Below are 15,314 nucleotides of genomic sequence, written 5' to 3' on the forward strand. Positions count from 1 at the left end.
TCACCCTGCAAGGCCAGCAGGCTGCGAAGCAAAGCCTCAGCATTATATGACAGCAAGCTATAAGCCTCTGTGCTAAGACTGAATTACCTGCTTATTCATAAGCAAGTCCACCACTGGGCATCAATGAAAAGGTCATAAGACCACTGTAGGAGTGGTGATTATGAAAAAAAAATACTTGATTTCAATAAAATAATCAAATCGTCTTTTTCTTTCTGGAAGTTTTCACAAATTCTGAAAAATAGACGATCTACAAGTAAACATATGTATATATTCAAATGTTTTTGTGTCAATTCATTTCTATATTAAACAAATATTTAAATACATGTAAAAAAAATTACAATAATCGGCAACTAAATAATCGATAGTGTGTGTGTGTGTGCGTGCGTGTATTTCTTGCTCAGCAGAATGTGAGAAACAGCGGGCTAGCCTACAATGAGTGTTCAAGGCCTAGGGCCCCATCACAACAACAATGACTTAATTATATTAGCAAAGAACAATGGAAAGTAGGCGATGACTGACTTTAACATCCTTTAAATAGGCTGCAGTAACATTAAGGTCTGCACTCTAAATTTGCTCACTCTGCTTTGCATTATGCAAAAGCAGACAATTCATATGCAGTCAAATTCAGTGTATTTAACACATACACAGCCATTTACAATATGCGTTTGCGCCTATACTGCCAGGAAATTATTAATTTTTCAGAGTCACAGTAGATCTCCCTTATATGCATGATGTTTTGGTAGGCTGTAGTGTATATAGTGTACACTAGATGTCGCCAGCGATTAAGGTCTCTGGCGATTGCTAGAAGGCCTCAAATTAGCAACCAGTCCATTCACTTAGCATTAGCGTTAGCATGGAACGGCCCGGGACCCGTGCACGCCATCCGCGCTCTTAAAAAAAAAAAAAAAGTATCGACTATGTGCCTTAGATGCCCAATTGACGCACAGAGCCTTCAAACCGGATCAAGATCCGACGTTTAGAACGTGAGATAGAGCCGAGTTGCTGTAATGGTTTCCAATGTAAAATATATGCTCGGGTACATGATTGACACGCTCGATTTCCGGTTTCCGGCGATGACGTCACTTCCATCGCAGAATCCTTGCTGAAGCTTATATGAAGCTAGAATGGTCATTTATAGCTCAAAAAATGTCAAAAAAATACCTAAATCATCAGAAAATGATCCCCAAGGCGACGTTTGGCGATCTGGCACGGTTTGGCGTCCCCAAAATGGCGATGAAAGGCGATTTGGCTAAGAATGAGTTTTAACATTGTCCACGCATTTTTACATACAGTTGGTCATACTGAGAAACCTTTTCAATTAAACAAGTTATTTTAGATATAATATTTATCTAGTATATTTCTCCTAATAATTATTTCACATAAATGTGTTTTTTTGACAACAACAATTTTGTTGACACCGACAAGCGTGACAATCAGTCATCAGAAAACTACCGGAAATGTATTTATTTAATGTCAACACTGAGAACGCTGGGTTCCAAAATAACCTCTGCGCTAGGACAAGAGTGGGTGGGGGGGGGTCTCTCCGTCAGCATCCCTGAGGTAAATGGTCTTGTGTTTGTGCACGAGACAGGTTCTATCGCTGACCTTCCATCATCATTAACTATACTGCATAACCAAATGTCAGAGGAGATTCTTTCTGAGAGGCCTTTGTTTCAGGGAACGGAAATCTAAATGCTACAGCTACAGTGTCATTCTACACCACCATGTGCTTCTGATTTTGTGACACCAATTAGCAAAAGGCCACCCCCATGCTTTGGGTCACAGAAGCAGCATTTCCAGCAGAGAGTCCCAGACTTTAGCATTAGCCAGCTCCGACTGGGGGATCCCCAGGCCAGCATGGAGATATAATCCCCCCTCCCCCATCTGGTCCTCTGTCTGCGCTGTGACCTCTTCCCAGCTGGGCATGCCTGGAAAACCAACACTCCCTGGGGAGGGGACCAGACCAGGGGGCATGCGTACTAGATGCCCAAACCACCTCAACTGGCTCCTTTTATACTCAAAGGAGCTGCATCTCTCCTGAGTCTCTCCCGAATGACTTAGCTTCTCACCATATCCCTAAGGGAGATGAAAGCCTACCTCCTGAGAAAACCCACTTTGGTCGCTTGTATCCCTGTGGCGCGGTGATGCTCACGTGCCACACCACCGCTGGCCTGATGATGCTTACATAACAGTACTTGGCACTCGGCGCGCTTTAGCGCAGTCAATACATGTCCTGACGTGACACAGTTCTGGAGCCTTCTCAGGCAGCACCATGTAAAACACTGATTTACCCAAACTTACAAAAAAGACATGATGAATTAACCACTTAAGAAATATACAAAATGTACTTTGTACTTTTGAATACGTTTAAAAGCAAGTACTCAAGTCACATTTGAGTGAGCAACCTTCACTTCGAGGTCGAGTAATATTTGACCAGGGGTATCCCTATCCATACTTTGACTTAGTGCTAAGCCGACCCAAACTCGTTTCCCAACGGGTCTGTGGCCTTAAGCTAGATGCAGAATAGACCCAAATCAAATCTTTGCTTCTGGGGGTCCCTGGAACAAAATATTTTGCGATGGGGGTCTGTGGCCAAATACATATCATCATAGGCGATTCTAGCCTCTTCTAGCAGGGGGTGCAAGACTGGGTTCTTCAGGCACGCACACAAACATTTTCGGATTTTGTATGGTTTATCCTGCTGTTTTAACGGGTTTCTAAGGTTTATTTTTTACCTAATTGTAACACAATATAAACTGTGCTTTTCTAGAAACCATGAGCATATGCCTATATGATTCATTTACTTATTTTTGCAACAACTTGTGTGTAAAATACACTTAAGAGAGAGGCTTTAGGAGCAGTTCACCACCAAATTCGCCACCAGAGCCAATTAAATAACAGACACTTTTTTGCTCCGTGGAAATTCGTTGCTTGCAATGACTTTATGAGGTTGTTCACAGGTAGGACATTTTGCTAAGTGAGGTCACTTCCTGGACAAAGGAGTATTATGAACTCAAGGTGACCGTGCTCAGGCAGGTGCTCACTCCTCCTCACGTAGGAGTCTTCACTCTGAAGGACACCTTGAGTCTGGTGTGTGTCACTGGTCTGGGGTTTCTTAAACTCAGAAAGCCCTCCAGGAACAGACAGTCAGACCCATATAGTTAGAACAGTGGCTCTCAAATATTTTCAATATCAAGGAAGGACCTTCAAATAGGTATGGTATATTCTGCAGACCCCCATCTGAAAGGATTCTCTGGCAGGTAACCCGATCTCGAAATAGCCGAAGAATGAAATAGAATGCAAGTGTTTAGGGACCACCTAGCCTTGGAAACCCAGGCTTTTATTTTGTCGAGAAAATAAATAAAAAATGACCCCCTGGAACCCCCTCAAGGACTCCTGTTGGTCCCCGTACCCCAGTTTGAGAACCAGTAAGCTAGTTAACGACAATTACCCGAGTAGGCGCAGGTGTGTGTGCAAATAAAATTGTTAATGTTACGTAACTCTTAAGAGTATAAAAGTATGTTTGATGCCCACTTTGGTCATCTCAATGTACGCCATTTCCGTCGCTCGCTCATCACCCTCCACCTTCTCCCCTCCCCTGTACCGACCCCCCCCCCCCCCCCGATTCATGAGACACTGGCTTTGTTGTCGCCAAATGAAGTGAACGCGACATTGTCATCAAACACTCATTATTGTACTACGCTGTACTGTAACTAACAAAAGGGCATTATCAGGACGACCCGACCCCATCAGTATGTGTGTGTGTGAGTGTGTGTGCGCGCATGCATAAGAGCCAAAATGACACCACAGTCTGAAGTACAGGAGTGTATAGGACACAATGTCCTACAAAGCAATGACTCTTTTCACAAAACGAACTATTAGCTTGTCTTCATTTTTACAAAAAGGTGAGCTAAAAGCAAGCTTTAAGGCTGTCCACTGTGTTTCAGTGTAAAACAACAGTCCCTTGTCGCAGTGATGTACATATTAGAATAAAGTATTTTGCACTGTAATCTGTATGCTGCTGAATGGCTGGATGTTGCTGTGGTAAAAACAGTCAAGTTAGATTATCCACGCGCTTCATTGAGTGACAAAGGGCAATGTAATTAGATCTCAAGAGTGCTTTCCTGCGGCCCACAGTCCATCACAGCCTCTCCTGTCCTGTGATAATATACCCCGCAAAACACAGATCAATGATCCAACTCTATCCCTGTCTGAGCACATGCACTGTAGTTTACTACACTACACACACACACACACACACACACACACACACACACACACACACACACACACACACACACACACACACACACACACACACACACACACACACACACACACACACACACACACACACACACACACACACACACACACACACACACAAAAACTATAAAACAAAAAAACAATTACCCATGTCCTATTCAAGAGATTCTCAAAAGTAGCCGATTCAAGCCGATACAAGCTCACAAGCTTGTAGACCTGCAATTTTTCAAGCCAGCTCTATTTTTTTCTTTCTTTTTTCCCATGCCCAAAATAAGGACGCAAGGTTGAAAAGCGGTTAAGAAGACATCCTACCTGAATGTGGCTTATTATGCAACCCTGTGTTTAAAAAGTCCAGCGGATAATGATGGAGACAGGGGTTAGTGAAAGTGAATCAGTCAAGAGAGGAGAAGCGTGAGTGCGTCGTGCAGGCCAGCTGTCAAAACTAATACCAGATTTTCACAGAGCTGCACGGGACCTCTCAACTGCTCATCACGTCCCCGCCCCCTTCTCCCCCTCCCTCCCTCCTTCCTAGCCAGTGCAGCACTAGAGCCGTTGAGAGAGAGAGTGTCGTAACACTCCCACAGACACTGTTGTCTCCCCAGGCTAGTATTTCCCTCTACACCAAATATCTTTGCTGAAAATAGCAGATCTACAAGATCTAAGGAAAAAAAATAGAATATGTAACCAGCAGTAATTCCATCCAAATATTTAACCACAAAAGCATGTGACCGGCACAGTTTCTAAAACGGAAAGAAACCAGCTATCAGTGTTTCTGAAATAGATGAAGCCCGCTATCAGTATTGTCTTTTCATAATTTGATTTGCCTCGCCGTGACCGAACAACGGAAGCACCTAAAGCCTCTTCATTATGAGTGTGCTGCGGGCACTGTGGTTTCTCTACCCCTTTGTTGATACAACTCTTTATATCTCACTGGCTCTGGCATCTTCCATCCTGCCTATTCGCAAACTCAAATTCTCTTCTCCTCCACTCCCCCTTCTGTTAGCATCTCTGCCCCTCGCCCATTCATCTGCCGTGACATAAGAGTCACCCCCGGTGAGACTGTGTCCTCTTTCAGAGCAACAAGGCGCTGCGTGCAGTGTTCACATCAGCAGCACACGTGACCACACTATGACCTGGTTCACGGAGAGATGTCTGGTCGTGACGCAGCAGCATTTGGCTCTACAACGTGAGAGCCCCCAGAGGGCTACAATACTCACCAAAGAATGTATTAAAAACATAATTCTGCCTGTGTCTCTCAACAGGAATTGTGCATCCCAGGCTGGCAGTAGTCTACCCTTAACTCATAAAGACACTGTAAAAACAGGACAGGGTTTTGACAGGGTTTGTACGAAGAACAATCTGAAAATATTCCACAAAGCTGGCGTCCCTATTTTAGGCATGCATCTACGATCACAACACGTCATGATGCAGTGTGTTTTGAGCTAAGTTAAATATTTAAAGGGAAAGACCACCTATTTTCAATATTGAACTATGTCATTAATATACCTTAGAGGAGTTGTGTGGAAATAAAAAAAAGTGCCCCCTCTTCTGTGTTGCCTAGAACTGGAGGATTGATTTTGGGGTTTGCATTGTAAAGTACAATGTGTGATGTCATCAAGTTGTGATTTGCAATACAAACCCCAAAATCAATCCTCCAGTTATAGGCAACACAAAAGAGGGGCAACCTTTTTTTTATTTCCACACAACTCCTCTAAGGTATATTAATGACATAGTTCAATATTGAAAATGGGTGGTCTTCCCCTTTAACCAATTTCAATGTGGTGTCCCAATAAAAAAAAAAAAAGACTAAATAAGACTAGTAAATACTGTAAATAAGCTCATAATTTGTTTTCCAGACTTGAATATACTATAACTAAGTTCAACGTGCTGCATATTTTTTCTGTCAGTCAGAAACAATCAACACAAGGCAGAAAGCGCTGTTACAGAGAACATAACAGATCCCTAGAGCAGGGCTGTCACAACTATTACACAATCGCCTAATCGCAATGATTTGACATAATCATCAGATTAGTTTCCATTCATCTGTAAATTCATCTGTTGAAACATGTTCATAACATAACAGCGTAAATTGCAGATCTACAACGCGATGCGATTTTTTTGTGTTGTGAGTTTATTTCCATAGTGTCGTTATTTCTTTGGATTACATGGTACTGGTCCTTGTCAGTAATTTCTTTGTATATGTCATTTCTCAATTGTAGTTCACAAAGCCTAAAATGTCCAATGTTCAATGCCAAAAACAAAATACATTTGTTGTTAATCACAATTATTTGTATCACAATTAATCGTCCAGAAAAACTATCGTGACAGCCCTACCCAAGAGAATTTACTGCCCTGACTAAAGAGGGGAAAGGTAAGAGAACTTAAAGCCACCCCCGACACTGCAGTCTAAAGTTGCACGTTAAATAATAAGTAGGTATTGAGCAACGACGCAGTTTCTTGTCCAGTAGAAACGGTAACCAGATACGTCTGTCTATTCAGCAGCCTGGCCCTTGGAGTTTGCACATTATTTTCCTGTGGCCAATATCACCATATATTTTGACTGTGAAAGCTTAAACCCAAGGGATCTACTGTCCATGCAAAACCCTCAGTTACTAAAGTACAGCCTGAATCCTCCCTGACAGAACGATGTTGTAACAGGAGGATGAGTCCTTCATTTGCAAGAGCAAATGACCCCAGCGTGCACTTAGTGCACATATTATCAGCACAGACATTAAAACACACAGTAAAATCCTCCATGTGAACACACGCACGCCTATTTGATTTCTTTCTAAGAAACCACCTCTTACTAATATACGGTAGTTGATCTACAAGCTCACAAATGTGACCAAATGGACCCATAAGGGTCTGTTTGGTTACACTAATTATCACACATTCCGAGTTACAAATGTATACATTAATACTCAAGATTTTATTCACAGATGAATTAATACAAAAGCAAATAATGTAATCATCATGAATGAATCAATGTTCATGGTCACTGCCTGGTTTGGGTCAATTCTCTAAATATGATTTTGAGATGAGAAGTTGAACCAAAATATGGTTGGTTTGTAAATCTGTGTCTTTCATGCCCATATATGGAGATATCTATAACTGTCTGCCCATATCCTTTTTATACCCATATATGGAGATCCCTGTTATAATCAGCGCAAACTGACTGTGGAAAGACTGATTGATCAATGGCAGGTGTGGGCAATGTATAGTTATAGTAAGATTAGGCCTGTCCTCTAAAAATCGACGAATCGACGCGTCGTTTTAAGCCCCGGGAATCGACGCCAATTGTTTGAGTCGAGGCGAAAATTATATTTTTTTATATCACCAGTTAGCCTACTACTGCGGTGCACTGCTGGACTGGTGTCATGTACTTCCAATGAGAAGTAGCAATTGGCGAACAGTTATTTATTGTCTCGCACCAGCGTAGGGGTGAAAGGAACGGCCAGAACGGTTCAGAACCGCCGCTTCGTTAAAACATTCGGAGCCGGGACGGTGTTCCGTTAAGAGGAGGAAGCACGCTGTCAAAATCCCATATTAAATAACCTGCCACAGCACAAACGCACGTCCACGAAGTAAACAATCTTCTTAAGTCAAATTAACATACACAAGTGTAGGCTACAAGTTACATTTTCTAATTAAAGTGCTTCTGAATTGTTCCAGTGTTGTAATCCATGATGAATGATTGTGTTTCGCTGTGTTTGCGTCCATGACATGTCCACACTGCTGGCTCTAGCGGGAGCTGTGCCTCCGCCTGTTTATGATCCGTTTCTGAAATGAATCCGTTCTCGACACTGACTCATTACTCTGTCAGTGCTCTGTGTCCCGCGACTGAGGACTGGATCCCATCGTTCATTTAAAAGAGCCGTTCAAGAGAGCGGAATCGTTCGCGAATGTCTCATCTATACTGCACGCTGCCGAGAGACGGGGCAGAGTTGAAACAGCGGAGATGTTTTATTTGTTTTAACGGTGTGTTATAACTCTATGGTTGTACACTGCTATGCAGATAACATTTGTGCTCGCGCACCGATATCACCGAAAACACTGTGTATTCAATTCATCTTAGGGAGGGGTCGTTTTTTATTGAGGGGTGTTACTGGAGAAAATGTATAAGCCCTTTTATAAAATGCCATGACCCTCCCTCTCAATTGGGGAAAAAATCAGTGACCCTCCCCAAGCATTAAAATAAAAAAGATTGACCCTCCCCTACAACATGGCATTTACCACAGTAAAATTATGCCTATAAAACCTATATTATTATATTCCTAACCAGTGGCGAGAACAGAACAGAGATTTTTTTTCTTTCTTTCTTTTTTTACTGTAAATAATTAGGATTTTTTTTTATGGTTAAAAACGGGTGCGGGCGGCAGCAATAATGAATAGGCTAATATAATGCATTGAGATCCCAGCTGAACTTACCCAAGTTCCCTAACCCAAAAACACATTTCCAAATATAAACTAACACACCCTCCAAACTAAAGTAACACACAGTGAGTAGCCTATAGTGCTGCTAGTGTAAAAGTCAACGTGGACATCACATAAAAGGTGAGAAGTTCTCACAAGTTGAGAACAGGTTATTTGTCATCTAGGTTACAGATTAAACAGTTGACACATGTGCACAACACAGAGAAGGATTGTAACTGCTGCCATTCATTTTGTGGCTGTTGATTGCCTGTCGTCAAATCTGGGTCAAATGCGCATTTTCAACGAGCGGTCGTTAATTCTTTTTAGCACCTTTTCACTTTTTACTTTAGGGAGGGGGGATACAGTTCTGACAACCGTTGTTGCTGCCTTACACAGCTCTCCATTGTTTTAGGAAAATACATTGTAGTATAAACACAGCCACTTCAGTTCATTCACACTAACTGCAGTGACTCTGGGGCATTTCCAGGGATGGCACCCAGGGTTTGTCATTAAATGAAGCAGAAGGCTGTTGACAATGGTTGCATAAGTGCCTGTACCTCTGGAGCCATTGTTTGCTTTTGAAAAATTGCATGACCCTCCCTTGAATTCAAAGTGAAATCAGCAGACCCTCCCTAGGACTGAAATTGAAATAGCATGACCCTCCCCTATTTTCCTCCAGTAACACCCCTCAATAAAAAACGACCCCTCCCTTAAAGTATTATTGTATTATGTTGACGTGGTTTAATTTAAAGCAACACTTCGACGGTCAAAACGTTTATTCACGCTGCTTTGTTGTCATAAATAAAGATTGGAGCTACTAAAAGTGAGTTGCGAGCCACCTTTTTTGTTCTCGAATAAATAATGGACCTTATTGTGAAAAGGTTTGAACACCAGTGCTATAAACTGGCACTGAGATTATATCAAGTGATTTGATCCAACAGAAGTTGTGTCTATACATCACAACTGCACTGCTTAGCAGCACTCTGCTGCCCTCAACTGGCCATATAATATAGTGTACTCTCTAGCCGACACACTGACTCTCACTTTTCATTTAGTCTCACTCCATTATTCAGTCTGAAAGCCCTCTGTAGTTATCTGAGATTGGGGCATGGCCAAAGTGGGACTCTTTGTGATTGGTTCATACTGGATCATTCCTGTTGGGCCAGCTCTATTTTCAACTGAGAAAACCTGCCTTGAATAGCATCCCCAGACCCCTGAAGCATGGCTAGCGATTCAGGGGCTGGAGCCAGGCTCTGATCTGACCAGAACATGGTCAGATCATATTTAAACCAAATGTCTTTGTACGTCTTATATTAAGTCAATGTAAAGACACAAACCAAGCAAGATTTCACACCAACGGCCAAAGTAAATAGTGTGAGAGAGAGTGTGCTGAATTGTGCATGTTGAAAACATGAGGCAATTTTCACCAAAGCCAACAGAGTGATTATCAATACAGGACCAGTTGGTAGAACACCTTGTTGTCTATGTGGGTGGATCTTCTAAGCTTTCTAACACTTCAAATCAAAAAATGGGTTAAGCAACACATCTCTTAAACCAGTGAGCCCAACAATCAACCACAAGGCAGTGAACTCACCCATCCTCCAAGCTGGATGATGTAGTCAGCCTCCGTCTCCTCCAGAAAGCGCACACCCAGAGGCACCAGGGTGCTCAGGGGCTGGCCCTCTGTTAGCAGAGCCTGCAGCATCACCAGTGGTACCAGCACCTGGAGGGAGGGAGGGAGGGAGATAATGTAGGAGCTGAACAACAGTGGCTTTCAACGCGTCCTGAGCTCTGGACTAGGGTTGCAACTATCGTTTATTTCCGTAGCAATTGTTCTATCAATTACTTTTTCGATTAATCAGGACATTTCTTTTTATCTATACACATCTACTGTTTTTTCATATATAGCAATGAATTGATTAACCAATTAAAGCTAGGGAATAGGGATGGGGCTCGTTATTTTTTATTGATAATGAGTACCTTATCGATCCTGCTAATTGAGCCCACTATTGAGCATTTTCTAATATTTTGTGGAAAGATGTAAGATGACAAATTCTGAACAGAACTGGTATCTTTTTTTTATTGGCCAATTGTTGTGACTATGAGTTTGTGGCTGACCACCATCTATGAAGATGACAATTAACAAAGTAACACATTCTATCATCAAATATCATTAAAACAATCATTCATTATTATGCAAAAAGTGTTAAATGTCTTTATATTATCAATATTACTGTAATAATGTCTTGATCGCCTCTTGCCTTGATTGTTTAAACATGATGACATGGGCCGCTATGCTCGATAACAAGCTTGATAAACCCAAAGCTTGTTTCGAGCTCCATCCCTACAGCCCTGAAACTATTATCAACTCAAGCGCCATTCTTCGCAACACAACAGTGCCGAGCAAAATAGTGAAAACTATTTGACATCATTTTAAGATGTCCATTATACAAAAATCTATTAAAAATGTTCATGTTTGTTGATTTCTTTCATTTATCCCAAGATAATTATTTTTCAATTATTTTATAACTCCAAAATTCAGATTGTGTTCATGGGAGACAAGCAAGATGTTGCGTCTCACCTGGTTCCAGCCTCCCTGTGTGTGTGTAGAGAGATCCAGACATGCGTCTTTGAAGGTCTGGTAGTCCAGAGGACTGGAAAACACACAAACGGTGTCAAACGATTACTAATTTTACACACTTTTGAGGTTTCTGTTCTTTTCTTCATTCTGAAGTCTCCTCTATTTACCGTATTTTCCGGACTATAAGGCGCACTTAAAAGCCTTTAATTTTCTCAAAAAACTACAGTGCGCCTTATAGTCCAGTGCGCCTTATATATGGATCATTCATTGCCATTGACATTCCCTTTAGCACAGCTCCATCTGTTGGATGCATAACGCAACGGTAGCGTCCATTATGTGCGCCTTATAGTCAGGTGCGCCTTATATATGAAAACAGTTTGAAAATAGACCATTCATTGACAGTGCGCCTTATAGTCAGGTGCGCCTTATAGTCCAGAAAATACTGTACTTGTACTCTCCCATGAAAGAATTTCTAGCTGATATTTAATAATATAACCCTAACTGAAATATTATCAGAAAAAGGTTTCGTATAATCGGCCACTGTTCTCCGAAGTATCTAAAATGCTACACTTTTCCACTTCAACACTATTACTACTGTATGTCGGCCCCTATTCTGGGGCCATCATTTGCCAAAAATAACCGATGTACTCACAATGCATAAAACCTTGATTATAACATTCCTTACAGACAAATGGAGGCAAACTCACATTGACCTTGTTGGGAAACATTCTCCTCATATTTTGCCATTGGATATTTGAGTGCATTGTGGTTTGTTGCGATTGCTCTCAGCCTCAAACAAAAAGGAGCACTACTGATATGCTTTTGTATAAACTCTAAAAGATTATATTACCTTCAAGCTCCAAGCTACTAACTGAAAGGTTTTGTCCCAATCTGTGATGTTAAATACCACGAAAGGTGCCACAAACCAATAGCACTCTTTTTCCTAAACGATGAGCAGAATAGTACATTTCTTTATGGTGTTTTGGTATTATCGTTCTAAACTTGATGTTCCTGCTGGTCTATATACAGCGCAGCCACCTAGTTGAAGAAATCGCAGGTTGAGGCTTTAACTTTTGCTTTTGTAAAATATCCAAGACTATTAGGATTTATGGAAGATGTTTCTGAATGAAGTATTCTATTGCTAATTTGACCAATTGAAATACTCTTTAATCTTGAAATAAGTGCAATATGATTTCGTAACTAAAGGAATTTACCAGCAAAAAGCGGCTTACCTTTGCGACGTTATAGTAGATAGATAGACATTTATTTATTTATTATTATTATTATTTTTTTGATTGTGCAACATGCACTTTGGCAGACCAGGCAGCAGAGGGCGGCGTCATGCAAGAATTAATGTGAATTTGGCCGTTATGTGTTGCCATCCATTGAGACCAGTCTCTGGCCACAGAGCCACAGGGCCAGAGAAATCAACACGGAAGAGAATTGGTCTCCGTTGATGTTAACGCATAAGGGATTTTTAAGACCATCACTGCGGGCGATGTGATTACAGTACACGGCGGCGCGACCCCTCATCAGCTTACGGACATCAACAAGGTAAACGAACGAACGGCCGTATTGGCGCGACGCGACACAGAGAATTGGGGCGAACGGGAACGTCCGTAGCAGTAAAACAGTTAAGGTTTGCGCTGTTTTGCGCACCGAAAAGCTACTGTAATCTACAAGCTCACAAGGCGTGGAGCTGTGGCACGTTGTGAGCTTGTAGAGCAGAATACTGACCCGGTGAGGAGGGAGTTCACAACTGTAGGCAGGTATGTGCCGAGGTCTCTGGACACCCGATCTCCCAAGGCACCGAGGCAGTCTTCAATGGAGCTCTCTGGGTTGGCTGGGTGGAACACCGGCGACGTGTGCCTGTCAAAGCCTGTGCTGGAGAATGCTGAGGAAAACAGGATGAAATCTCTCTCAGTCTGAGACAATTATATTTGAGGGTTTATTCACATGCCAGCAGTGGTGTAAAGTAACTAAGTACATTTACTTAAGTGCTGTACTTAACTAGTTTTGAGGTATTTGTACTTTACTTGAGTATTTCCAGTTTTCTGTACTTTTACTTCTACTCCACTACACCTCAGAGGCAAATATTATACTTTTACTCTATTACAATTATCTGAAAACTTTAGTTACTAGTTACTTTGCAGATATAAATGATTATATTATAAATAAAAAATACATTAACTCATCCAGTGCCAAAACCGAAAAAGTTCGGTTTTTTAAAACGTATTAAGAAATGCCAAAACCGAATAAATTCGGTTTTTGAAAAAAAAAAAAAAAAAAAAAAATTTTTTTTTTTGAAGATTTTTTAAAAAAAATTTTTTTTTTTGACCCCATCAAATCTAGTGAACATGATTTCAATCGCGATTTTGCACGTTCCACCCCCATACAACCCCATCTAACATACAGGGCAGCCATGTTTGTTTACATAACATGTAAAACATAATGGCGATTATCTCAAGAATGCCTGAACGGATTTCCAATCGGATTTTTTTGTTTGAAAGCTGTGAACAAACTGCACAAATCCACTCCAATGCAATCCAGGATTGCATTGGATTTTTTAGAGCTCATTCTTCTCTGTTTTTTTCCCATGCATGAGGTGTGCAAGGTTTAATCATGGCTAAGTTGACGAAAATAAGGCTTCTAAAATGCTTGGTAGCCAATAGCTAACTTCAAGCTAACTTCATCCTCTTCCTGTACATGCACAAAGGAAAGTGTTCAGGCAAGTCATGGCTGCAGGGCTTCTGCATATACCAGCATATCTCTATGGGATTTTCTATGGCACCTGGGGCACCCTCTAGTGGTGAACGGGTGGCACTAAAAGAGTTAATCCACTTTAGCCCTATTTTATACCTAGGCTATTTGAAAATAGCCGATCTACAGCCCATAAAGGAGCTGTTAGCTGTGTGCTTGTGTACAACGTTCACTTACAGGCAGAGATGTCGTCTTCCAGTTTTCTCAGTTCATCTTCTATCTGTCCCCTTAGCACTCTGTTCCTTTCCCTCTCGCCGTCTCCACCCCCAGATGGCTGGGAGTCTCCTCCTAAAAGAGATAAACATACCACAAGTCAGCCAACGAACAGCCTGTCACATTCTCTGTGGTAGAAAACCGTGTTGAAAAAGATTCCTCTCTGCATTTCAAAACAAAGTCAAACTGAAATACAGCTTTTTTCCCCCTCCTTTCTTCCCCAGTTCACTATACAAGGAGATGCATTATGTCTGTCGGCGTGTTCCAATGTTTACAAAGCACACAGTACAATGGGGTGGGAATCTGGGAAACTGAGCAAGGCCCAAATTTCCTTTTTCACTGCCAAGTGAGCAAGTAACTGAGCAAAGTAACTGAGCAAGTTACAACCAAGTTCTCTTGTGGACATATTGGCAATGACTGGTTGCCTGAATGATTGGTCTTAGCGGACATATTGGCAATGACTGCTCACTGGGGAAGCAGAATTAGCAACGAAGCCTAACTAATATATCGGTTCTGGTATTAGACACTATTGTATTTAACTTTTTGACGTGCAGCGCACATAACCATAAAAAGAATTTTAGTACATGGTGATCTAGGACTGTCCAAAATCGGATCCAAAGATCTTTCATTGGCGAGGCTCTACTAGGCCTTTATTTGGCCTAAGAGGTTCAGCAAGGAGGAAGCTGTGTCCACCAGTGTATCCGGCTAAACACTTACATGAGGAGGCAGGTCAGTTTGATCGGTAAAAACAAAAGCATATAACAGTCTGTCTGAGCCACTGCAGTGGCGTGTGGGGTGGCAAAATGTGGCACGTGCCACCCATGGAATCTGACAGGCCATCCCAAGTGGGATAGAATATTCTAAAATCATAGTTTAGAATATTCTAAACTATGATTGGCTATCTGCCCAGTCATTGGGCGTTTCATTTAATTTATCTTTAATTAAACTTAACAGGAATGAAAAACTGTAATGTTAGTAATTAAAGTACCAATATAGTGGACTGGAGACTTGGGATGGGACGATATGAAAATGTCATATCACAATTATTGTGGCAAAATAAATAACAATTTACGATATTATC

General features: G+C 41.5%; 1 protein-coding gene across 1 annotated transcript in view; it reads right to left on the reverse strand.

The window, feature by feature from the left end:
• bcl2l13 (BCL2 like 13) overlaps window positions 1-15,314 on the reverse strand; it is a 35,150-nt gene that overhangs the window by 14,049 nt on the left and 5,787 nt on the right. The window contains exons 3-6 of the mRNA XM_080736383.1: window positions 14,198-14,308; window positions 12,998-13,154; window positions 11,261-11,333; window positions 10,274-10,402 (exon numbers count right to left, since the gene is read on the reverse strand). Coding sequence (XP_080592509.1) covers window positions 10,274-10,402; window positions 11,261-11,333; window positions 12,998-13,154; window positions 14,198-14,308 — 470 coding nt within the window. The remainder of the gene's footprint in view (window positions 1-10,273; window positions 10,403-11,260; window positions 11,334-12,997; window positions 13,155-14,197; window positions 14,309-15,314) is intronic.

The sequence above is a fragment of the Nannobrachium achirus genome (assembly GCF_963921795.1).
Source record: "Nannobrachium achirus genome assembly, chromosome: 11".
Taxonomy (NCBI): domain Eukaryota; kingdom Metazoa; phylum Chordata; class Actinopteri; order Myctophiformes; family Myctophidae; genus Nannobrachium; species Nannobrachium achirus.